Below are 22,111 nucleotides of genomic sequence, written 5' to 3'. Positions count from 1 at the left end.
GGCCCCGCCCTGCCACCCTCGGATTCGTCGGGGCCCAGAGGGGGCGGGGCTGCGCTCCTCTGCCGCGCGCGGGTTGGCCCCTTGGAGTCCCGGGCGCTCCGGCGCGAGGCTGGCGGCAACTACACTTCTCTTCTCGCGAGACCTTCCGGGGGGCGGGACTCAGGGGCTGGTGAGTGTGGGGTCGGGGTTGACGCATCACCCGCGTGGCCGGCCTGTGCCGGGGGGGGCTGGGGCAGGTGGAGCTGGAGTGGGAGGGGCTGGGGCTGCAGTGGGGGGGCTGGGGCAGGTGGGGCTGCAGTGGGGGGGCTGGGGCAAGAGCAGGAGCAGTGGGGGGTGGTTGGCCCTGCGCTGCAAGCCCCATGCCTGCCTGCATCTTCCCTAGGCCGGCACCGCGGGACCATGGAGCGAAGGGAGGGGGCCGGACGGTGCCTGGAGCCCCCAGCTGCCTTCGGCGTCCCTGCATCTGCTGGTAACGCCTGGCTGGGTCTCGGCCCCCCTCTGGGTGCGGGGTCGTGGGCGCTGGTCTCACCCGTGTCCCCTCGGCAGGTCCCTGGGGACTGATGCCCCCCTCCCACTTCCGGCCCCGCACAGCGGCACCCCGGGGCGCAGGCCCGTCCGGCTGGGGGCCACCAGAGCTGAGCTGGGAGGACCAGCACCCTGGCAGGGAGCCCCTGGGATGGGCGGAGGGGGCGTCCCGGGCCTGCACAGCCGTGGAGACAGACCAGCACAGCTTCCGGACCAGGTATGGGCCCCACACCCCCTGCCCTGAGCCACGTCAGCCCAGTGCCCATGCCCACCTGCCCTCACCACCCTGCCCCACAGGTCGCTGGACCGGGAGGCTGAGCCCCTGGGCCTCGGCCCGGCCTTGGCCACGTCCCAGCAGGCCGAGATCATCTCCTGCCAGCTCCACCAGATCCGGCGGCTGGAGGCGGAGCTGGCTGGGGCACGCGCCACCGCCCTCCAGCAGGAGGCGACAGGGGCCCCCCGCGCCTGCACCGTCGCCCGCCTGCAGGGGCAGAGCCTCAGGGAGGCTGATACCCTCAGGATGGAGCTGGAGGCCCTCCGGGTCCAGAGCCAAGTGGAGGCTGACGCCCTGAGGGCGGAGCTGGAGACCCTCCGGGGGCGGAGCCGAGCAGAGGTGGATGCCCTGAGGGTGGAGCTAGCGGGGGCCACAGCACGGCAGGTGCAGGAGGTGGCGGCCGCGCAGGGGGAGCTGCGGGCAGCGCTGCAGGGGCAAGAGGCTGAGACCCAGCAAATGAGGGAGCACTTGCAGGAGGCGCTGGACCAGCACCAGGCGGAGGTGAGCAGCAGCCGGGTCCTTGCCTGGGTTGTCTCCAGCTCAGGGAGGGGAGTGGGGGTAGCGCTGGGAGCCAGGACTGGCAGGTCCCCTCCAGCTAGGGGAGCAGGGCCAGATAAGCAAATGCAAATCCAGGCTATCTACCTCCTTTCCAGCTGTGCCAGCTGTCTGCAGCTCATGGGGCAGAGCGGGACGCCCTGACACAGCAAGTCCGCGAGCTGCGGGAGGAGCTGGAGGCCCGGGGACAGGAGGCCGCCCGCCTGGAGAAGCAGCGAGACACGCTCCAGGAGCAGCTGAGGTAGGCCACTGCCCTCCCAGCCCCCAAGAGGTGCCATGCCCACCAGGTGACCGCTTGTCCTCTGCCCCTGCAGTGTGGCCGAGGCTGAGCTGGCCTCCCAAAATGCTTTGCTGAAGCAGCTGCGAGCCGACCTGTGCAAGCAGGACAGCCCCCCCCAGGAGCGCCTGCAGGTAAGGAGTGGGGCCAGGGCCAGGGCTGGAGAGCTCCCTGCCAGGGGTAATGACAGCCTCTCCCACAGCAGGCAGAGGCAGAACAGGATGCCCTGAGGACTGTGGTGGAGCTGCTGCAGGTCCGACTGTCTGCACTGGGCGACATCCTAGCCCTGCAGGAGTCAGAGCTGACACGGAAGGTGAATAGCCTCAAGGCCACAGGGCACGTCCCCTGATGGCTGGGCTGGCAGCAGGTCCCTGGGGCTGCTGTGGGGACATGGTGCAGTGGGGAGATCCAGCAGGGTGCAGGGGGAGGCTCTCTCATGTACGGGACTGAGTGCAAAGCCCTGAGGGTACTAGGGGCTCTGTGCTGTACAGGGTCTCACTAATTCCTTCCTCCCCTCGTGCTCCCAGCCCTGGGACCCCCTGCAGCCTGAGGGGGCCATGAAGGCCCAGGCCCTGCTGAGCCGCTGGCGGGAAAAAGTCTTCGCCCTCATGGTGCAGCTCAAGACCCAGGAGCTGGGCCAGGCCGAAACCACTGGCCTGCTCCACAGGAAGGTGTGTGCGGGGGCCGGGGGATGCCTGGATCTCCTCCAGGCTCTGAGGGCCGTGGGGGAAGTGGTGATGGATTAGAGCAGAGGGGAGCTCTATCCAGGCTCTGGATGGAATTGTGCACTGAAAACATCAGCTTCCTGCTACACTGCTGATGGAAAGGCAAATAAAGTGTTAGGGATCATTAAGGGAAGTACAAAGAAATACAAATAATACAATAAGGGTAGTACAAAGAAAACAAAGTATCATGATGCCTATTAATAAGTCTGTGGGGCATCCACACCTTGAATGTCACACCCGGTTCTGGTCCCCACACCTCCAAAAGGAGATAGCGGAACTGGAGAAGGTGCAGAGAAGGGTGGCAGGGATGCTGAGTGGTCTGGAGGGGCTTCCACTTGAGGAGAGACTAAGGAGGCCAGGTCTGCTTACCTTAAAAAATTGACGCTTGAGCAAGGACGTGAGAAGGGTTTACAAAGCACTAAGTGACAAAGAAAAAGCCACTAAGGATTTATTGTTTACCATCTCTTGCCAGACGAGAACGAGGGGTCTCAGCATGAAACTAGCAGATAGCGAACTTAAAACTCATAGCAGTGAGTTCTCTTCCATCCAGCACATTATTCAAGCATGGGACTTGTGGCCACCAGATAGTTTCATAGTAGCTAGAGTCGGAAGGGACCTAGGTAGATCATCTAGTCCGACCCCCTGCCTTGGCAGGAAAGAGCACCGGGATCAGATGACCCCGGCAAGGTGCTCATCTAACTTCCTTTTAAAAATCCCCAGGCTAGGAGCCTGCACCACTTCCCCTGGAAGCCGGTTCCAGGCCCTAGCCGCCCTGACTGTGAAGTAGCGCCTCCTAATATCTAATCTAAACCTACCCTCCGCCAGCTTGTGACCGTTATTCCTGGTCACTCCTGGCAGCGCACGGGGGAACAGGGACTCCCCCAATGCCTGCTGATCCCCCCTGACCAGTTTGTAGCAGGCCACAAGGTCCCCCCTTAACCTTCTCTTGTGGAGGCTAAACAGGTTCAGGTCCCGTAGCCTCTCCTCATAAGGCCTGCCCTGCTGACCCCTGATCATACGAGTGGCCCTCCTCTGGACTCTTTCCATATCGTCCACGTCCCTCTTGAAGTGTGGCGCCCAGAACTGGACGCAGTACTCCAGCTGCGGCCTGACCAGTGCCGCATAGAGGGGGAGGATCACCTCCCTGGACCTGCTCGAGATGCATCTGTGGATGCATGACAGGGTACGGTTGGCCTTCTTGACTGCCTCCCCACACTGCCAGCCCATGTTCATCATGGAGTCAATGACGACTCCGTGATCCTTTTCCGTCTCCGTGCTGGCAAGAGGGGAGTTCCCCAACCTGTAAGTGTGGTGCCGGTTCTTCCTCCCCATGTGCAACACCTTGCACTTATCAGTGTTAAACCCCATCCTATTCTCATCCGCCCACCGTTGCAACCTGTCAAGGTCAGCTTGTAGCCTATTGCACCCTTCTAGTGCACCCACATCCCCCAGATGTGGTGGAAGCTGCCAGTTCGCAAAGGCAGCTGTTGAGGAGAGAGTGAGGGGCACGGCCTCTGCATCAGAGGCGTCTGCACCTTCGATGCCAGAGCCTGCAAGGGAGAGGAATGGGAAAATCCTGCTTGGACTCCATTCGCTCTGCCTTCCAGCCTGCGCTCTGTGCCACTGTGTGACGCAGGTCTATTTGAAGTGCCAGCGAGCACAGGCCTAGGCACACCGAGGCAAACTGTAAGCCTCCCTTGCTAAGAGAGGCTCCCACAGGAGCACCAGCAGATTCTTTGGGGCAAATAAATGACAAAACAGAGACAGGAGTGAGGTCAGGTTTAAATCAAGTGCTTCAAGTAGGAACACCAAGCAGATCACACCTGCTGGCCCTCGAACGCATATCGGGAACCAGTGGACACTGCCCACTGATGCTGCCTGGAGGCGGGATCGGACCAGGGACAGAAAAGCGGCGCTGCAGGCCCTGGGGTCCCCTCCGGCCAGCGTCTCCTTCCTGGTCAGGCATATCGCCAGCTTGGCTGGGGCCAGGAGGAAGCCGCGTGATGCAGGAGATTGGGCACGATGAACCTAAGGTCTGCCCCAGTACATGGCAGCTCTTGTGTTCCTACAGGAGTGGGGTGTGATGGATCAGAGCAGGGAGGCCGGGAGCCAGGGCACCTGGGTTCTCCCAGGTTTGGAGGGGGGTGGGGGGAAGCCAGGACACCTGGATTCTATCGGCTCTGTTTTTCGGCAGGTGTCAGAGCTGGAGGGTGAGGTGACGCGACGGGACCAGCAGGTCGCGCTGCTCTTGCACAGTTTGCAGGAGAAGACAGCTGAGGCTGACATGGAGAGAGTGAAGAGCAAGGTCTGGCCCAGAGCAGGACAAGCTCTTTTCCTCTGGGGGCACCGTACCCAGCTGGCTCGGGGGGAAGGGGGGGCGGGTTGGCAGTGCCCTCCTTTCTGGGGCGTGCCATCCTGAACCAGCCCAGGGACACTGGTGGGGAGACAGCACAGGATCTGAACCTCACTCTCTCTCCTACAGACGCTTCAGGCTGACCTGTCCCGCAGCAAGGACTCAGGGCAGCACCAGCAGCTCCGGGCAGAAGCGGCTGAAGGTGCCTTGCGGGGCCTGGTGGAAGCTGTGAGGAGGTGAGGCAGGGGCACTGGACCACTGAAGCAGCCTGGTCTCCCAAAATCCCTTGTTGCAGCGGCAGGAGGCGAGTCACAAAGGAGCCTCTGACCCCAGGCCTTGCCCTCCACAGTCTGCAGCAGCAGGTCGGGCAGCAGGAGGGGGAGCTGCGGGCGGCTGTCTCACGCCTAGCTGGTCTGGGCACTCGTGTTGGCTTTGCTGCCAGGAGAGTGGATGCCATCCAAGGTGAGGGGTGGGGCTGGGCAGAGCTTAAGCACAGGCCCTGCCCCAGGGACTCATTTTCCCCATGTCTCAGCGTGATCCAAGGGGTGCAAGGATCTCTGTCCTGTCACATCCAGTTCCAGACTTTCCAGCCATGCTCTCAGCTCTGTCTTGTCCTGCCCCAGGCAGCTGCATCTCAGAGCTATAACTGCTTCTTTGGCCTACAGGGCTCATCTCCCAGAAAGTGGCCTTGGCTCGACTGCAGCGGGAGGAGCCACCCAGGGCTGCCAGCCCAGAGCCAGATATGTGAGTCCCTGCAGCCCCAAGAGGAGTGGAGCAGAGCTGGGGTGTGGGGCTGGGAGCCGGACACCCTGATGCTCTCCCAGCTGTGGGAGGGGCGTGGATGCTGGTGAACTGGTTGGATTCCATGTGCCTGGGTCCTGTCCCATTCCTAGGAGGGGAGCAGGACTTGGGGGATGGGTGTCCTGGGGGCTAAGAGCCACCTGGATACTTGGGTTCGCTTCTGGTCTGGGAGTGAGGTGGGGTTTGGCGGGTTGAGGCTGGCAGCCAGGACACCCGGGTTCTGTGTTCTGGGAGAGGAGTGAGGCTTGCTGGTTTGGAGTGGGGGGCGGGGGTGCTGGGAGCCTGGATGCCTGGCTGCTTTCCCTGCTCTAGAAGGGGAGCAGATTCTGGTACGTCAGAACAGGGGACTGGGAACTCAGACACCTGGGTTCTCTGGGAGGGGAGCAGGGTCTGGTGGGTCGGAGTAGGGGAGCTGGGAGCCTGGACACTGTATGCGTTTCTTGGCTTCTGGAGGGCCATGGGCTGGGGCCAGCAGAGGCTGTGTGGCTGACTCTTTCCTTCCCTCCAGCCCCTTCCAGGAGGCTCTGCAGGTAGAGCTGGCCCAGCTGCACCAGGAACGGGACCACTTGGCTGCTGAGCTGAAGCGCGGGGCCCAGGCTGTAGAGAGAAAGATGGCTGAGGCCCGGGAAAAAGGTAGGGCTGGGGGGTGGCTCCGTGGCTGGAGGTGGGACCACAGCCATGGTGGTGGCTGCAGGCTGGGGCCCTGTTCCCCTCAGGTCAAGACCTCTGTTCTGTCTCTGCTTGGGCTGCAGCGGAGCATGAACTCCAGGAGGTGGCCAACAGCCTGCGGCAAGTGCTGGAGCAGAAGGAGGCAGTGGAGCAGGAGTGCCAGGAGCTGCAGGGATGGCTGGAGGCGGCGCGCCAGGAGCTGCACAATAGCCAGGAGGCAGCAAAGGGACTGAAGCAGCAGCTGGCACAGCTGCAGGGGGAACACGAGCGAGGTAGGGCAAGGCAGGGCAGGCTGCATGGAGGGGCGGGGGAGTCTGCTTGGGGACACTCTTGACCTCTTTCCCCTGCAGTCTTGCAGGAGAAGGTTGCCAAGGTGGAGACGCGGCTCCGTGGGGACCTTGCTGAGGCTGAGAAGCAGCTCAGTGAGGCGCGACGGGAGCACACGAAGACAGGTACAAGACTCCCGTCCCTGCAGGGCCCTTCACTCCCTGCCCAGCCTCCCGCCACCCCCACAGTTCTCCTTCAGCCCTGCCGTCCCTGCAGTTGTGGCCCTACGCCAGGCTGAGCGCCAGGCTGCCCGGGACAAGGCCCGGAGCCAGGAGTTGGCACGGCTCCACGATGAAGCCCAGAAGGAAGAAATAAGCCGGCTGGGCACTCGCCTACGGGAGCTGGAGAGGGACAAAAACCTGCTGATGGTATGTTTAAGGGGCAAGAATGGGCCCGTCTTGCTCCCCCACCCCTGCTGGCAACCCGCATCCCGACCCTGGCCCCGACCCCACGCTGACCACAGCTCCTTCCTCTCCAGGCCACCCTGCGGCAGGAGGGGCTCCTGGCCCAGTTCAAACAGAGCCGAGTGGCGGCACGGAAGCTGCCAGGGGAGCAGCAGAGGCCCAGCCTTGACACAGCACTGGGGTCCTCTGGCTTGCAGCCACCTTCCCAAGGTATGTACCTGCCCCCAGCCCTGACCTGGCCTGCCCGGGCTTTGCACTGCCAGCCCCTCATGGCTCCCTCTGCCCCCAGCATCCCTAGCTGCCCTTCTGGACGATCTGCAGAGCCTGGGCACAGCCCTGCTGCGAGAGGATGAGGAGGAGGAGGAGGCAGCAGCCACAGCAGGTGAGGAGCCTGGTACTGAGGACACCTAGCTCCCGGCATGTCCAGGTAGCACCAGGCTGGGAGGATTGAACTGGCTTTTCCTGTGTCAATTAAAGAGGGTTTTCTTGAAGCACCAGTGTGTCTGGTGCTCATTTTCTCAGTGAGACCTGGCAGAGGACCCAGGCCTCCAGCCATCCTCTCCTTCCCTCACACCTCACTCCAGTGGATCACAGCCGGGTGGGTGTGGGGGGTCCCATGTGCTCTGGACCCAGTGTCAGATGAGATGCTGGTTGGAGGTGAGGGGATGGGTCCAGCTCCCAGGTGCTGTCTGCCACCTATCCTCTGCTCCTGCCCTATTCCTCTCCCTGAGGGCTCCTGTCTCCCCACTGCTGGCACAGGGGATGACACCTGCCTGGCTCAGCTGGGGCAGATGTGCAGGGAATTCTGTACAGCAAGGTCCTGAGGGCAGGGAGCTGCGTGGACCTTCCCACTGGCCCTGAGGAGGTAGCGGAGAGGCAGAAAGGAGCCCCCCAGGGCAGGTGAGGGGACTGGCAGCTGGGGAGAGGTAGCAGCTCTGATGAAAGCTGCAGTGGAGCCTGGGAGTAGCGCTAGAGATGTGGTGCCCAAGTGTTTTGCGTGTGAAAAATCTCCAGCCTGTTTTGTTCATGCATGGAGCCTGAATGCACCTCTGAGCTACTGGTCCCTGGGATCACTGCATGGGGTGGGCACTGGGCAAGGGAGCCTGTGCCCTTCTGTGCTCCTGAGGACAGCCTGGGTGGCAGCCAGCAGGTTTGGGGTCCCAGGGGCAACTGAGAGGGGACCTAGGGAAGGAAGGACTGTTGTTTCTGGTGCCGTGGTATGATAGGAGGTGTTTCCATGGGTTCCCAGCCCCACTGAGGGTTGTCTCTGAAGCCAGCAGCCAGCGTTTGTCTTGCAGCAAACCCCAAACTTCGACTGATCAGCTCCTCAGTCCCTGCTGCAACCTGTGACCTGTTTCATTTAACCCCTTGCCTCAGAATAATCATGCCTAATGCTATTTAAACCTGATGTGTACGTGGCTGTGCCAGTCTGTCTGATAGGAGTCATAATCCAGCTTGCTCAGGGCCGTGTCTAGGTGGTGGTTAGTTTTCAGTCTGACCTGTCCCCTGCAGCCCGTAATTTGTCCTGAGCTTTGACTCGCAACTGCTTTTGATGTGGAAACAGGCTTCTAGGACAGTCCCTTACACAGGCAGCCTGAAGGGCATTGAACATGAATTAGCCCTAGCTGTGTTATCTGGGTCCTTCATCAGTACTTGGGGTAGGACAATGAGTTTGTGCCTCCACAGAGTCCCAGAATAAAAAGCTGTATCCCAGGGAAGCTGGTTGTCTGTTTTCAGCCTTGTAGGTCACATTTCTGCTGCCCAGTTTCATACAGTCGTATTCCCCATGCGAGCTGTGGGTGAGAGCATGGCTGCAGCCTTCACTGCCACAGATTACACACTCGAGTTTCCCCGCCCGTGGGAAAATCACAGGGAGCAGCTCGCCTAGAGCACACAGGGCCAGCCTTGCCCTGAAAGAGCCGCCCCGGTGATTGTGATGTCTCCCCTGCCAGGTAAGGATGCCCCTAACTGGCCCCACCTATGCTGTGCTGCACCACGCTCGGGTGAGGGCGAGCGCATGAAACCACTGCTGCCTGCCTCCCCCCCCTCCCCCAGCATGTCACAGCTCCCACTCCCTGCCCTGTGGCCAGTGGGACACAGGACATTTGTGATCATGAGGCATGAGTCAGTCGGTTTAGTGCTAAAAAGAGTTGTATAATCCTGAGGGTTGGACCCTGTTTTCCTGCACTGACTGTATGTGGTCATGTGGCTGCCAGGGCATTTGCATGGGCTCTGGGTTTTGTCCACACATGCAGAGCTGTGCTCACCCAGGCTTCCCTCCTGAGCTGGCTCACAAGCTCCTCTTTGCTCACCGAGGCTGGTGCCGTGGCGGGGGAGGTCTGTGTTTGTCTGTGTGTGTGTTGCCATGCACCTCCCTGAAGCTTCAGCTGCAGGAAATGCATGGCTAGTGGCGGTTTGGGGGTGGCAGCGGGTCCTCCCATCTCTTTTACCCCAATAGTCTACCAGTTAGAGCACTAGCTAAGGAGCCAGAACTACCAGACAGTGGACTGGGCATTGAAATTCAGTTGCATTGCTGTTCCTAAAACAGGGCCACATGTCCCATGGCTGTGAGGTCGGTGTGCAGGACTGGGACATGCGGAGAGCTGGTGTGAGTGTAATGTGCCCAGAGGGCAGGTGCAGTAGCTTCCTGCCGTGCAGGCGAGCTGCACCTACATACCCAGGGACATAACATAGCACAAGGTAGTGGGGCTGTGCCACAGCCCCTCTCTGCACCAGCTCTTGGAGTTGGCAAAGCAGAAAAGCCTGCCCCATCCAGACTGATATCACAGCCTGTACAGTCCCCTGTCATTCCTGGTAGAGCAAGGCACTTTGATCAGCGTGACGTGTTGATGCCTGAATGCCACAGCGGGGCACTGTGCAGCGTAAAGAAAGTCCGTACATATGTTGATAATGGTGCAGGTTGTAGGGCTAAATATTATTCCTGAAACAGCAGCACCCAGGGAGGAGTACATCCAGGGGTTCACCAGCTGTCTGCCGTATAAAATCTAACTTCACCTTCCACACTGCTGAGAGCTTACTACAGATTATCTGTTTTGAAGTGGAAGTCTCGCTGCAGTTGCCAGATGTGACCTTCTGCTCAAGAGGACTCCATCTTAGACTTTCTGTCTTTATTCATCGAGAGAGCATACCGCCTCCTCTGAGAAACAGACCCACCTCCGAACTTTTACCTCCAAAAAACACAAGGCCGAGTAGTCTGTGCTGCCCGCAGTGTCCACGTATTATTGTTTGAGCCAATGTCCTTTGCATTGTTTATGTTTTATAAACGTAGCAAATTTATTACCTACTCATTGTTTTGCGGTCCTGGGGGGGTCGCAGTGTTGCTGTGGGAATTTTCCCTGTGACATTGTTTGTGCTGATTCTTGAGGCCAGTCCTTGCTAGTTTTTATGGATGTTGGCGTCCTGTTAACAGATGACCTGTAACTGACCCAAAACTTGTCCAAGGGCCAGGATTTCTGCACCCAGACATGTTTCTAAAATGGATTCTGTGGCCCCTATTCAGCTGTTAGCAGCTCTTCATTAAAAAAGAGTTACAGTTCCACAGGTCTTCTCAAAACTTCCTACTATTCTGGCTTTGTAATGCAACTGCCAAAATTTGCTCTGCACCAGAAACTGGGCAATTGAATCATCTTGGGAATCCAGCCTTAATACAGATTTCTGAATATTGCCTTATTTTTATATGCTATTTTCTTGAAAGCATGAAAGGACTTGTTAAACCAAATCCAAGTGTAAACATGGTCCAAATGTCCTGCCTGGACTTCTCAGCCCTTGATGCTCCTCCCAGTCTTGAAGCCTGAAGGCTTATGTAACCATCCAAGCTGTAGTCACTTATTTTGTGAATCTGATTCTTTTCCGATGTGAGCCAGATGTGGCGGTCAGGGAATTCTGTTAAGGGCCACTGGTTCTCAGTGGCTTTTCTCAGTCTTTTTGAAAAATGACCCTTTTAGGCATGCATCATCCAAATTGATCCAAGTATGATAAATTTTCTTTGGAAGAAACCACTGTTTCTAGTACTGCAAAGGAAAAAGCTGTATGCTGGCTGCCTTAAAAAGACAAACAGAAAACCCCTCAAAACTTTGTGACAAGAAACACTCTTTCAAAATTCCTGGTTCAGACTGTGTAGGGTTGTAAAGAAATGCATTCCAGTTTTGGTGTCATATTTCCTTTCCAGAAGGCCAGTTCTCAGTACAAGTATTGGATAAAAGTCCAAGTAAAGCAGATAAATGCACTATGAAGTTTGGAGCAGACAAAGGTCGGACTGTACTCCAGTGCTTTTCAAACTGGGGTGCTTGAGGAGAAAGAAAGCCAAAGAAGGAAAAAGGGAAATGCTTTCAACTAGCAATAATCATGTCTTAGCTGGGCCTCATTGGCTACAATACTGCCACTGTGCACAGAAGCTGGAAAAAAAGAGCAAGAAGGAAAACTGAAAAGCTCTACAGTATTTGTTGGGTAGTTGAAGACATTATGATGGCAGAAAGTGTTGCTTTTTATTATCCATATCCTGGAATCGAAGGGGAGTGTGCAGCAGTATAGCAAACCTGCAAAGGGGTAGTAACTCAAGTAAACCATGAGCCTAGCCGTTCCTCGGTACTCATATGGATGTGGCTGGTGCACTATTGTTTGTCAGGCCAGTCAGTGGAAGGTAAAATTTCTGTCTCGTCTCTGAGAGTGCTGTTCTGTTAGGGCCGTGATTCTCTTGTCGAGGTTTTGTGTATTTTGCTGGGCCCTGCTCTCTCTTGCTGGTCAGCACAGCCAGCACGTGCTCCAGTGACACCCCGGAGCAGGTGTGGACTATTTCCGTACGCAGAGCCTAGAGGGCCTCTTGCCCTGCCCGCCTGCCCAGAGCCCAACAGGGATAGGCTGGGACAGAGGGAAGACTGTCCCTCTCCTTGGCCAATTGCTTGGCTTCTCTCCTGATTGCCTGCTGTGTCCCTTCCCCTGGCAGGCCTATAAAACAGGACAAAACCAAGATGGCTACTCTTTAAACACATTGGAGCAGTAACTTTTTGTGGGCTAAGATCAAGATCAAGTGGAGGGAGTATTTGAAGTCTTAATCTGGGATGCAGGCTGCTTGCCTGTAGTAACTGGAGGCATCTGAGCATGGACGGCGCATGCCCCCAGTGGCTGGGTGGGCACGGCTGTGCCAGTGGTGGTGGGAGCACAGCAGCAGTGAGCGGGGAGCTCCTCGCAGATGCTGCTGGCACTGTTGGGGGGGTGGGGGTTGGCAAGCACCGACCATGGGTTAGCAACCACCCACCGGCAGAAGTGCCTTTTTGCAGGGGGTGTACCACCACGCGCAGGCGGTGCATGTGCAGCCACATGCACCCCCTACGCATCGCCCCTGCATCTGAACCACAAAACCTCCGGGCTTGGCCTGCAGGTAGGATACCTGCCAGTGGATTTGGGAGCATTTGAAGTCCCAGGGGGATAGGATGGGATGGAAGATGCTTGCTGGTTATGGCACCATACACGGTGTTTGGAATAACTGGGTTTCTGCCTGCCCAACCAATGTGGTATTTGGAACAATTGAGTTCTGCTCAATCAATATGACTTGGAACTGATTTGGCTGATTTGACCTGGAATACAAAATATATATTTTTTTTAAAAATCCATAATCTAGGGACAAGGATGAGGCGCCTGGTGTTGGGGCCTGAGCGTGACATGGTAGGCTCTGAGTACATATGCAAGCCCCCTGACCTCTAGTCGCACTGTCTTCTGCACTGTGTCTCCACAGAGTCCTGACCCTGGAAAAGGGAGTGCGGGAAGGAAAGGATTGAAGGGCCCGGAGCCACACCAGTGCAGTGGCAGATGGAGCCGGAGAAATGGGGACGCTGCCCAGGGCGTCAATCTGGAGTGTGAGGGGGTTTCCCCTGTGTTTGAGCCAGAGGTCTGGAGAGTGGGGAGAAACCCCTGGTCAGGGATGGTGTCCTGAAGGGAGCAGATTAGAAAAGCAAGGGCAGAAACCGAATTCAAATTGGCAACAGGAATCAAGGACAATAAAAAGTCCTTCTTTAGAAATGTAGGAAGTTGGAGAAAAATTGTGAAATCGAAATGGGACAGCTGATAACTGACACTCGGGAGAAAACTGAACTCCTAAGAAACTTTGTGTGGGTATTCCATCCACCCCAGGGCGCTAGCCTGCTTGGCAGGATACAAGATGACCGGGGGTGGGGTGGTCACCCATACATAGTTAGTGAAGATCTTGTGTGGGAGCATCTAGAGAGGCTGGATATCTACAAATCAGCAGGACTGGATGAACTAAACCCAAGAGTGCTGAAAGAATTGGCTGACACCATCGTGTGGCCAATGGCAAAGCTATTTGAGGACTCGTGTCACTTGGGAGGGCTCCCAGAAGACTGGAAGAGGGCCAGCATGGCACCTATCTTCAAGAACGGAAGAAAGGGAATTATAGGCCAATCAGTTTGACATCAATCTCTGGAAAAATCCTGGAAAAAATTATCAAAGAAACCACCATTATCGATAGGCTAACGGAAGGCAGTACTGTGAAGGATCACCAACATGTCTTCGTTGTGAGCAGGTTGTGCTGTGCTGACCAGCAACCTCATTTCTTTCTCTGATCAGGTAACTCACCACCTGGACAAAGGAGCTGAGGTTGATGTCATAAAGACCTTTGACTTAGTCTCCCACAATGTTCTCATGGTGAAAATGGGAAATTGCAGCCTTGAAAACTTTACAGCCCAATGGCTAGGAAACCAGCTCTGAGGTAGGACCCAGAGAGTATTGATAGACACAACTGAGGGGACATGGCAGAAGGTAGCCAGTGGCGCCCTGAGGGTTTAGTGCTCGGACCGGTGCTTTTCAACATATTCAACAAGGATTTGGATTCAGGTATTAAAAGCAAACTGGCAAAGTTTGCAGACAACACCAAATTATGCAGGAGTGCAGTCATGCTAGAGAACAGGCTGGGGATACAGGCTGACCTGGACAGGCTTACAAGGTAGGCAAATCAAAACCTGATGACATTTAACACGGAGAAATGTAAAGCACTCCATCTGGGGAGAAATAATCCGCAGCACATTATAGGTTCGGCAGTGCTATGCTTGCCAACCCCACGAGTGAAGGAGACCTGGATGTCACGAGAGACCACAGAATGAATATGAGCCACCAATGTGATGCCATAGCCGACAAAGCGAATCAAATACTGGCACGCATCTACTGATGCATCGCAAGCATGACTAAGGGTATCGTCCTCCTGCTCTACTCGGCCTTGACGAGACCGCAGCTGGAGTGCTGCAACCAGTTCAGGGCGCTGCGCTTCAGGAAGGATGTGGAGAAGCTCGAGAGAGGCCAAAGGAGGGCCATAAGCATGATTAGAGGACTGGAGAACAGGTCATACGAGAGAGGCTGAAAGACTTGGGACTGTCGGACTCGGAGGGGACTTGGTGGCAGCCTCTAAGTGTATGAGGGGAGCACATCAGGGCCTGGAGGGGAAGACAAGGAAGACCTCCCAGGGGAAGACAAGAAACAATGGACGCAAACTGCTAAAAGATCGCATCAGATTGTACATAAGGAAAAATATCTGCACAATTGATTTCTTATTCCATTTTCAGTTCCTTTTTCAAACCTAATCCTTGCACAATTAATGGTTTTTAGTCATGAATTGCACAGGCTAGAATTAGGATTTCATCAAAACTGTGTATAGACAGTCCCCAACTTTACGATGTTCAAGTTACAAACATCATAAGCACTGTTCATCATAAGTTGACACCCTGTTTTGACTTTCCATCATCAGTTTTGACTCCACAATGCTTGCTTGGATGCGGAGCGGGTGGCAGGGGAGGTGGCCAGACAAAGAGCAGGGGCCTTGCATGCAGTGGTGCAGGGCACTGGGTGGCGGCAGTGGTGGTTGCATGGCCAGTCACACATGCAGCTCTGTGGGCTGCTGACAGGCTTTGCACCCAGCCTATCACACCACCCATCAGCAGCCTCAGGCCAGGTATGCAACCAGCCACGTGAAACCGGCGCGCACAGCACAGGGTGGTGGATGGCGGCGAGAAATAGGGTATTGGGCCTTGGTTCAGGAAGGGATCCCCCTTTTATAACATTGTTTCTATGGGACAAGTGGTTACAAGTTAATACATCTCAAATTGCAAGGTTTCAATTTAAGACATGGGTTTCATGAGTCAACCCTGTGGTAAATCGGAGGACTGTATTTACTCATAAAAATGTAACATAATATCATGTGGTAAGTAGCTAGCCCTGAAAGAGCACTTCAGATTAGGCTGCAGTTATGCAGCAAAATCTTTTTCAGGTCACCCTAAACACATCTCTGCCATTGGAGGACACTTCTGAACAAGTTGCTGCCCAACCAAAAGTCAGTTTTTGTGCGCAAACCTGACACCTGACAGGCTCTCAGGCCTGAATAAGGAGCTGGGGTTTGTCTGGGATTAGAGCTGGAAATCCTCTTCTGGTCACCCCAGACCATGCACCCCTGCCATTGGGGAGCTCTCTCAAAAGAGTCTGGGCAGAGTCGGTTTGCGAGTGCCAGCCTGCGCATTGCCGGCCCCGCCGGCTTGTGCGCTTATGTGGATATAGCACTGAACAAGGAACGGGGTTTGGGCTGGGCTTGCAGGCGGAAATCCTTTCTACGTCACCCCAAAACACGCATCTCCGGCATTGGAAGACTCTTCCCCAAGAAGCGCGGGCAGAGTCCTGCTCCCCCTCCAGCTGCCCTGTGGCCCAATACTTGCACCTGCAGCCTGTTGCCCCGCTCCCCCTTCCCCCGGCCTGCTGCCGCCTGCACTGCCCTGCAGCTGCTCACCCTGGGTTTAGCCCCAGCGCAGCCGGGGGCAGCTCCTGCAGGGACCGCGTGGCAGAGCCAGGCCAAGGACCTTGCTGTCCCTCGTCTCCCAGGAGAAAGCTCACGGGCAGCAGCTGCAGGTCTTGGTGTGCAAACGCCAGCACAGATGGACCCCCACACCTGTCTGCTCCCCGCTGCCTGCCTCAGATCTGCCCCGTAGCTGGCCCCCAGCTGGCTCCTGCCCTGCCCAGAGTGCCGGCCGCTGCCCCCGACCTCCCCAGCACCGCCTGGCTGGGAGGGCAGGTCCCAGCCCTGCAGCCCCCCACCCGTTTTCTTTCTCATGTGCCCAGGACTGCAGCGCCCACGGCAAGACCCCGTCCTCGCTCAGGCACGGGCGCCGCGCCATGCTGCCGGGGGTCGTCCCAGCCGCGGCGGCCCGAGCCCCGGGGGGGGGGAGCGGGGGCACCAGGTCAAGGAGCTCCAGGCCACGGTCCAGAGACTGGGAAGCGGGAGATGGACTCCTGCTGCCAGGCCCGTCTCCCTCTGGGCGCGGAGGGCCGACCACGTCACATCCAGGGCAGGGGAGGACTCGGGGATCTCCGGTGCTGTCCAGCCAGGGGTTGGACCAAGGTGGTCACTGGCCCCAAGGCCCGCTGGACCAAGGTCCCCCCCCCCGGGGCCTTGCAACCTCTTGTAGCCCCAGTTGAGCCTGCAGAGCTGCCGGCTCTGGCAGGCCAGGGAGGATCACCCACCCCTACTCCCCCTAGGGCAAAACACAGTGGTCATCGTGGGAGACTCCCTCCTGCTCCAACCCCCTGGCCCAGGAGGTCTGCTACTTCCCAGGGGCCTAGCCGAGAGGATCCCAAAGACTCTCCGGCCCTCTGACCACTGCCCTGTGCTCCTCACCCACGGGGGCACGAGCAATACAGTTCAGAGCAATCCCAGCCAGGTCGTGAGAGACTACAGGGCTCCAGGAGCAGGGCACAGGGGGTCTTTTCCTCTCTTCTCCTGATTGTGGGTCATGGGCTGAGGGGGGAGAGACGTGTCAAGGTAGTCAACCAGAGACTGCGGCGCTGGTGTCATCGGGAAGGCTTCGGCTTCCTCCATCACAGCCCGCTCTTTGGTGAGGGAGGTGGTGGGCTGCTGGGAAGAAACGGTCTCCACCTCGCTCCGCTAGGGAGGAGGCTCTTCTCAGCCAGACTGGCTCACCTGCTCCACCGGGCTTTAAACTGAGTCCGCCAGGGGGTGCGGGGAGCACTGGCACTGCAAACCTGCTGGGCAGTTTTTGTAAACCCAACAGGCCAAGGCACTCAAGGAAACCCACCCCTGCCCCAGCCCCAGCCCCAGCCCCAGCCCCAGAGCAATCTGTAAGGAAGGCAAGGGCCCCCACCAATGCCAGGAGCCTGGGCAACAAACAGGAGCAACTGGTCCTCCTGCTAAACCAAAAGGATTACAGTCTCAAAGGGATAACACAGACCTGGTGGGAATCCACCTATGACTGGGCCACAGGTATAGATGGCTACGCCTTGTACAGGAGAGATCGAGTGGACAAAAGGGGTGGTGGGGGGTAGCTCCCTATGTCAAAGAAAGCTATGCATCCCTGCGAGCCAACATTGGCACCTGGGGGGGACGATTGGAGACTCTCTGGGTCAAAATCCGTGGCGAACAAGGCACAGGGCACACAATGGTGGGAGTCTACTACAGACCTCCTAGCCAGGATCAAGAGCTTGACCAGGAATTCACCAGGGAACTAGCAGAGGCCACGTGCTGCCGGTGCACGGTTGTCATGGGAGATTTCAACTACCGGGACATCTCGTGGGAAGAGCACTTGGTCACATCCGAACGGTCGCAAAGCTTCCCCGTGCGTGGATGAGCTCTGTCTGACTCAAGAAATCTATGGACCAACGAGAGGCAGAGCGCTGCTCGACCTGGTACTGGCAATGGGGGATGGCAATGGGAGAGGAGGATCCAGGCGGTGAACCAAAGACTGCGGCGCTGGTGTTATCGGGAAGGCTTTGGCTTCCATGACCACAGCCCGCTCTTTGGAGAGAGAGGCAGCGAGCTGCTGGGAAGAGATGGCCTCCACCTCTCTCCCCTGGGGAGGAGGCTCTTCTCAGCCAGGCTGGCTGACCTGCTCCACCGGGCTTTAAACTAAGCCCACTGGGGGATGGGGGGACTACTGCCCCTGCTGGCCCACTGAACGGCCCTTGCAAAGCCAGCGGGCCAAGGCACTTAAGGGAGCCCACCCCTGCCCCAGCCCTGGCAAAATCTGTCCCACCAGGTGTACAGATTTCAATTACCCGGACATCTAGTGGGAAGATCACTCAGCTAAATCTGAGTGGGCGCAAAGCTTTCTCTCATGCGTGGATGACCTCTACCTGACTCAAGAAGTCTATGGGCCAACGAGAGGCAAAGCGCTGCTTGACCTGGTACTGGCTACGGGGGACGACCTAATCGGCGACCTAGTGATTGATGGGAAGTTGGGTGACAGCGACCACGAGCTGATCACCTTCACCATCCGCCGTAAAGCTGGCAAGTCAGTCAGCAACACAGAAGTCCTTGACTTCAGAAAAGCCGACTTTGACAAGCTCAAGAGGCTAGTCGGTCAGGCCCTCAGGGTCCATGACCCCAGGGAGATGGGAGTTCAAGAAGAGTGGTTGCTTCTCAAGGAAGCGATCCTCAGTGCACAAGCTAAATCTATTCCAACACGGAGGAAAGGCAGCAAGAAGGCACAGCAGCCCCCCTGGCTCTCCAGAGACCTAGCGGACCTACTGTGGCTAAAAAGGAAAGCCTACAAAGGATGGAGGATGGGATTCACCTCCAAGGAGGATTACTCCACGCTGGTCCGGTCCTGCAGGGACCAAACCAGGAAAGCCAAGGCTGCAACTGAACTCCAACTAGCTTCAGGCATCAAGGACAACAAAAAGTCCTTTTTCAGATATGTGGGGAGCCGGAGGAAAAGCAAGGGCAACGTTGGACCCCTGCTAAACCAGATGGGGCAACTGACAACTGATGCCCAGGAAAAAGCCAACCTATTAAATAGGTACTTTGCGTCAGTCTCTCATCAGTCACACGGGATGCCCATGCCTGCTATGGGACAGGGAAATCTGGGTGAGGGATCCCCTACCCTCCGTCAATGCTGACCTCGTGAAGGAACACCTTGAGAAGCTGGATACCTTCAAGTCAGCTGGCCCTGACAACCTGCACCCCAGGGTACTCAAGGAGCTGGCGAGCGTCATAGCCCAGCCTCTGGCACGGATCTTTGAAAACTCCTGGCGCTCTGGTGTAGTGCCCGAAGACTGGAAGAAGGCCAATGTGGTGCCGATCTTCAAGAAAGGGAGGAGAGTGGATCCGGCTAACTACAGGCCCATTAGCCTGACTTCTATCCTGGGGAAGATCTTAGAAAAGTTTATTAAGGAGGCCATCCTTGAGGGACTGGCCCAGGCTAACATTCTAAGGGACAGCCAGCACGGGTTTGTTGCAGGTATGTCTTGTTTGACCAATCTCATTTCCTTCTATGACCAGGTGACCTATCACCTGGACAAGGGAGAAGAGATTGATGTCATATATCTTGACTTCAAAAAAGCTTTTGATCTGGTATCCCATGATCACCTCTTGGCCAAACCGCCCAGTTGTGGCCTTGGCTCCACCACTATCCGCTGGCTGGGAAATTGGCTTTGTGGTCGGACCCAGAGGGTTGTGATTGATGGCAGTCACTCATCATGGTGCCCTGTGACCAGTGGGGTCCCTCAAGGCTCTGTCCTGGGACCCATACTGTTTAACATCTTCATTAACGATGTGGACATTGGAGTTAGGAGTGGACTGGCCAAGTTCGCTGATGACACCAAACTTTGGGGCAAAGCATCCACGCCAGAAGATAGGCGGGTGATCCAGGCTGACCTGGACAAGCTCAGCAAATGGGCAGACGAGAACCTCATGGTGTTTAACACTGAAAAATGCAAGGTTCTCCACCTTGGGAGGAAAAACCTGCAGCACCCTTATAGGCTCAGCAGTGCTACGTTGGTTAGCACTACAGAAGAAAGAGACTTGGGGGTCATCATTGACCACAAGATGAACATGAGCCTGCAATGCGATGCTGCGGCTAGTAAAGCGACCAAAATGCTGGCGTGCATCCATAGATGCTTCTCGAGCAAATCCCGGGACGTCATTCTCCCCTTGTACTCGGCCTTGGTGAGGCTGCAGCTGGAGTAGTGCACCCAGTTCTCAGCTCTACAATTCAAAAAGGATGTGGAGAAGCTTGAGAGAGTCCAGAGGAGAGCCACGCACATGATCAGAGGGCAGGAGAACAGGCCTTACAGTGAGAGGCTGAGAGCCATGGGACTCCTTAGCCTGGAAAAGGCAGGCTCAGGATCCGGGGGAACGTGTGTTCACCAGAGCGCCCCGTGGGATGTCAAGGTCAAACGGTCACAAACTTCTCCAAGACCATTTCAGGCTGGACATAAGGCCAAGGCCGGCGTTTCAGGGGCAGGAGGTGAACCAGGCCGTGTAGCCCCCGCCTGGGCATCCCTGGGAGGCCCCCCGGGTGGCCCCGGGGCACGACCTCCCTGGCCCTGAGACCTGGTGCCGGCACTTCCGGGCCCTCCGCTACCGGGAGGCGGCGGGGCCGCAGGAGGTGTGCAGCCGCCTGCGGGAGCTGTGCCGGGGCTGGCTGGAGCCGCAGCGCCGCAGCCCGGAGCAGGTGCTGGAGCTGGTGGTGCTGGAGCAGTTCCTGGCCATCCTGCCGCGGGGCATGCGGAGCTGGGAGTGGGGGCGCGGCGTGGAGACCTGCGCCCAGGCCGCGGCCCTGGCCGAGGGGCTGCAGGCGGGGCGGGCGGAGGACAACAGGTTGCAGTTGAGAGCAGCATTGATGCTGCTGTCCCTGTCTCCAAGAGCTTGGGGCTGTTCCCTCCCCGCCCCGTCTCCTAGATCCTGGCTCCCCAGTGACATATTTCTCACCCCAGGTCACAGTGCATGTGAAGGTCGCGGAGGTGTCCTCGGACAAGATGCAGGTCGTGGGGGCACTGCAGGACCCCGGTGATTGCTGGCCAGAGCAACTGAGGACGCATCGTGTGGACAGCCCGGCGGAGGAGTGGGGAGAGAGGGAAATCCTGGGGCCTGGGGACAAGCCAGCTCGTGTCCCCAGAGAGGAGCTCCCGCCCCACCGGAAGTCAGGTGCAGTACTGGGTGTAAGGCCTGGGTGTGGGTCTGGGTGCCTGTGTGGGTGGCCTGCATGCAGGGGGAGAGGCTCGGATGTCTGCCTCTGCCCAGGAGAGGGCTGCAATATTCGTACCCCGGTAGCAGGGCTGGGACACAGCGCTGATCTCTGTGGGGGGCATGAATCTTTCTCATTGCATGTGTGCCGCTCCCAGCAGAGAGAGGCTGTATCTTGCTTGGGCCTTGACATGCTACTGCGGTAACAACAAAAAACCTAATTGCTGTTCTAACAATCAGTGCTCAACCCGTCCCTTTCCCCTGCCCCCGTGAGTCCTCTGTACCCAATAAGGTGCTGGTGCAGGTGTCAGGGAAATGAGACTCCCCACTTCCTTGTGGTTGGCTCAGGTACAGCTAAACTAGGCCTCTATCCTGCAGAGTCCCCCGACATCAAGGACACTTGGGAGCTGTCAGCAGATGGAAGCTCCTCAGGCTGGTGCCCCAGACGAGGCCCTTCCCCAGGTGAAGGTAAGGAGCAGTGGCTTCTGCCTTTTCAGCAGCAGGAGGCACCGTCCATCTCTCTGCCACAATATTTTGGTGGGGTCGGTGCTCCAGCAGATCAGTGGTTCTTGTTCTCCCCGTGCCCCTGGAAGCACTTCACATGCCCTGGAGAAGATGGACCTTGCATTTCCCCTCCCTCTGCCCTTAGCATGTAGATGCTGACACAGCCCCAACATCCCACGAGCTTCTTTCCCAGAGAGCGATGTCCCTGCAGGCTCTGACATGGTGCTGTGATCACCACCCCACACTGGGACCATGGGTGTCTGGTGCCTCTTGAGTCGCCGGGGCAATGTGCCCCCATTGACACTAGTCAGAAACCAGGGGGGGCTCCAGCGGCCAATCCTGCTGGAACCCCTGTGCACCCCCTAAGTGTTGCCCCTGGCTGGGACAGAATTATTGGGGCTCATCTCCAGGCTCCCATGCCCGTGCAGGTCTGTTAGCAAGAGCTGTGGGACTTTGCGTCTTCCTTCTGCCCCTTCTTTCACACCCGGAGTCCTCCATCATGCTTAGTCCCAGGCCAACCTAGGAGACGAGCGGGGCTTCCCCCGTGCCAGCAGCGCCAGGGCTAACCTGTGCACACTCTTCCCCACCCGCAGGTGCTGGGACCCTGAGCAGAGCTAAGCAGCAGCCTCCTGAGGAGGGGCCTGCAATCCTGGAGCTGCAGAGGACTTGCCCAGGGAGACTGGAGGAGAGGGGCGCCCCGACGCCTG

The 22,111-nt window shown here is 57.5% G+C and overlaps 2 protein-coding genes and 1 pseudogene across 12 annotated transcripts in view; 2 read left to right on the top strand and 1 right to left on the bottom strand.

Moving 5' to 3' along the window:
• Positions 1 to 125: 125 nt before the first annotated feature.
• On the top strand, positions 126 to 20,774 carry CCHCR1 (coiled-coil alpha-helical rod protein 1). Of its 11 annotated transcripts, none has more exons than XM_090052352.1 (19): positions 126 to 169; positions 383 to 469; positions 547 to 742; positions 823 to 1,300; positions 1,453 to 1,595; positions 1,669 to 1,765; positions 1,822 to 1,944; positions 2,159 to 2,302; positions 4,551 to 4,661; positions 4,839 to 4,945; positions 5,059 to 5,171; positions 5,375 to 5,453; positions 6,019 to 6,143; positions 6,263 to 6,451; positions 6,530 to 6,631; positions 6,723 to 6,874; positions 6,985 to 7,120; positions 7,200 to 7,292; positions 9,970 to 10,207. In XM_090052352.1, the coding sequence occupies exons 2-19, from the start codon at positions 400 to 402 to the stop codon at positions 10,158 to 10,160; spliced, it is 2,649 nt and encodes an 882-aa protein (XP_089908478.1). In that variant the 5' UTR covers positions 126 to 169; positions 383 to 399; the 3' UTR covers positions 10,161 to 10,207. The 11 variants fall into 11 exon arrangements, 7 of the variants coding, with proteins under 7 accessions (XP_089908478.1, XP_089908479.1, XP_089908481.1 ...); XM_090052353.1 differs by lacking the exon at positions 126 to 169 and adding an exon at positions 218 to 236; XR_016443035.1 differs by lacking the exon at positions 126 to 169 and adding an exon at positions 8,648 to 8,862 and having other exon boundaries at positions 314 to 469; positions 9,861 to 10,207.
• LOC149861547 (U4 spliceosomal RNA) lies at positions 11,175 to 11,324 on the bottom strand (annotated as a pseudogene).
• The window catches only part of LOC149861545 (uncharacterized), a 14,910-nt gene continuing 13,522 nt past the window's right edge, over positions 20,724 to 22,111 (top strand). Inside the window, exons 1-2 of the mRNA XM_090052524.1 lie at positions 20,724 to 20,861; positions 21,279 to 21,368. Coding sequence (XP_089908650.1) covers positions 21,318 to 21,368 — 51 coding nt within the window. The 5' untranslated portion in view covers positions 20,724 to 20,861; positions 21,279 to 21,317. The remainder of the gene's footprint in view (positions 20,862 to 21,278; positions 21,369 to 22,111) is intronic.

This window comes from Crocodylus siamensis, chromosome 6 (assembly GCF_052110815.1).
Source record: "Crocodylus siamensis isolate JL-2025a chromosome 6, ASM5211081v1, whole genome shotgun sequence".
Lineage (NCBI taxonomy): Eukaryota > Metazoa > Chordata > Crocodylia > Crocodylidae > Crocodylus > Crocodylus siamensis.
This window is presented reverse-complemented; position numbering and strand designations above follow the sequence as displayed.

Coding starts and splice junctions, on each gene's coding strand:
- CCHCR1 (XM_090052352.1), top strand. CDS start 400: ATGGAGCGAAGGGAGGGGGCCGGACGGTGCCTGGAGCCCCCAGCTGCC. Junction 1,945..2,158: donor AGTCAGAGCTGACACGGAAG/GTGAATAGCCTC, acceptor TCGTGCTCCCAG/CCCTGGGACCCCCTGCAGCC. Junction 6,632..6,722: donor ACGGGAGCACACGAAGACAG/GTACAAGACTCC, acceptor CCGTCCCTGCAG/TTGTGGCCCTACGCCAGGCT.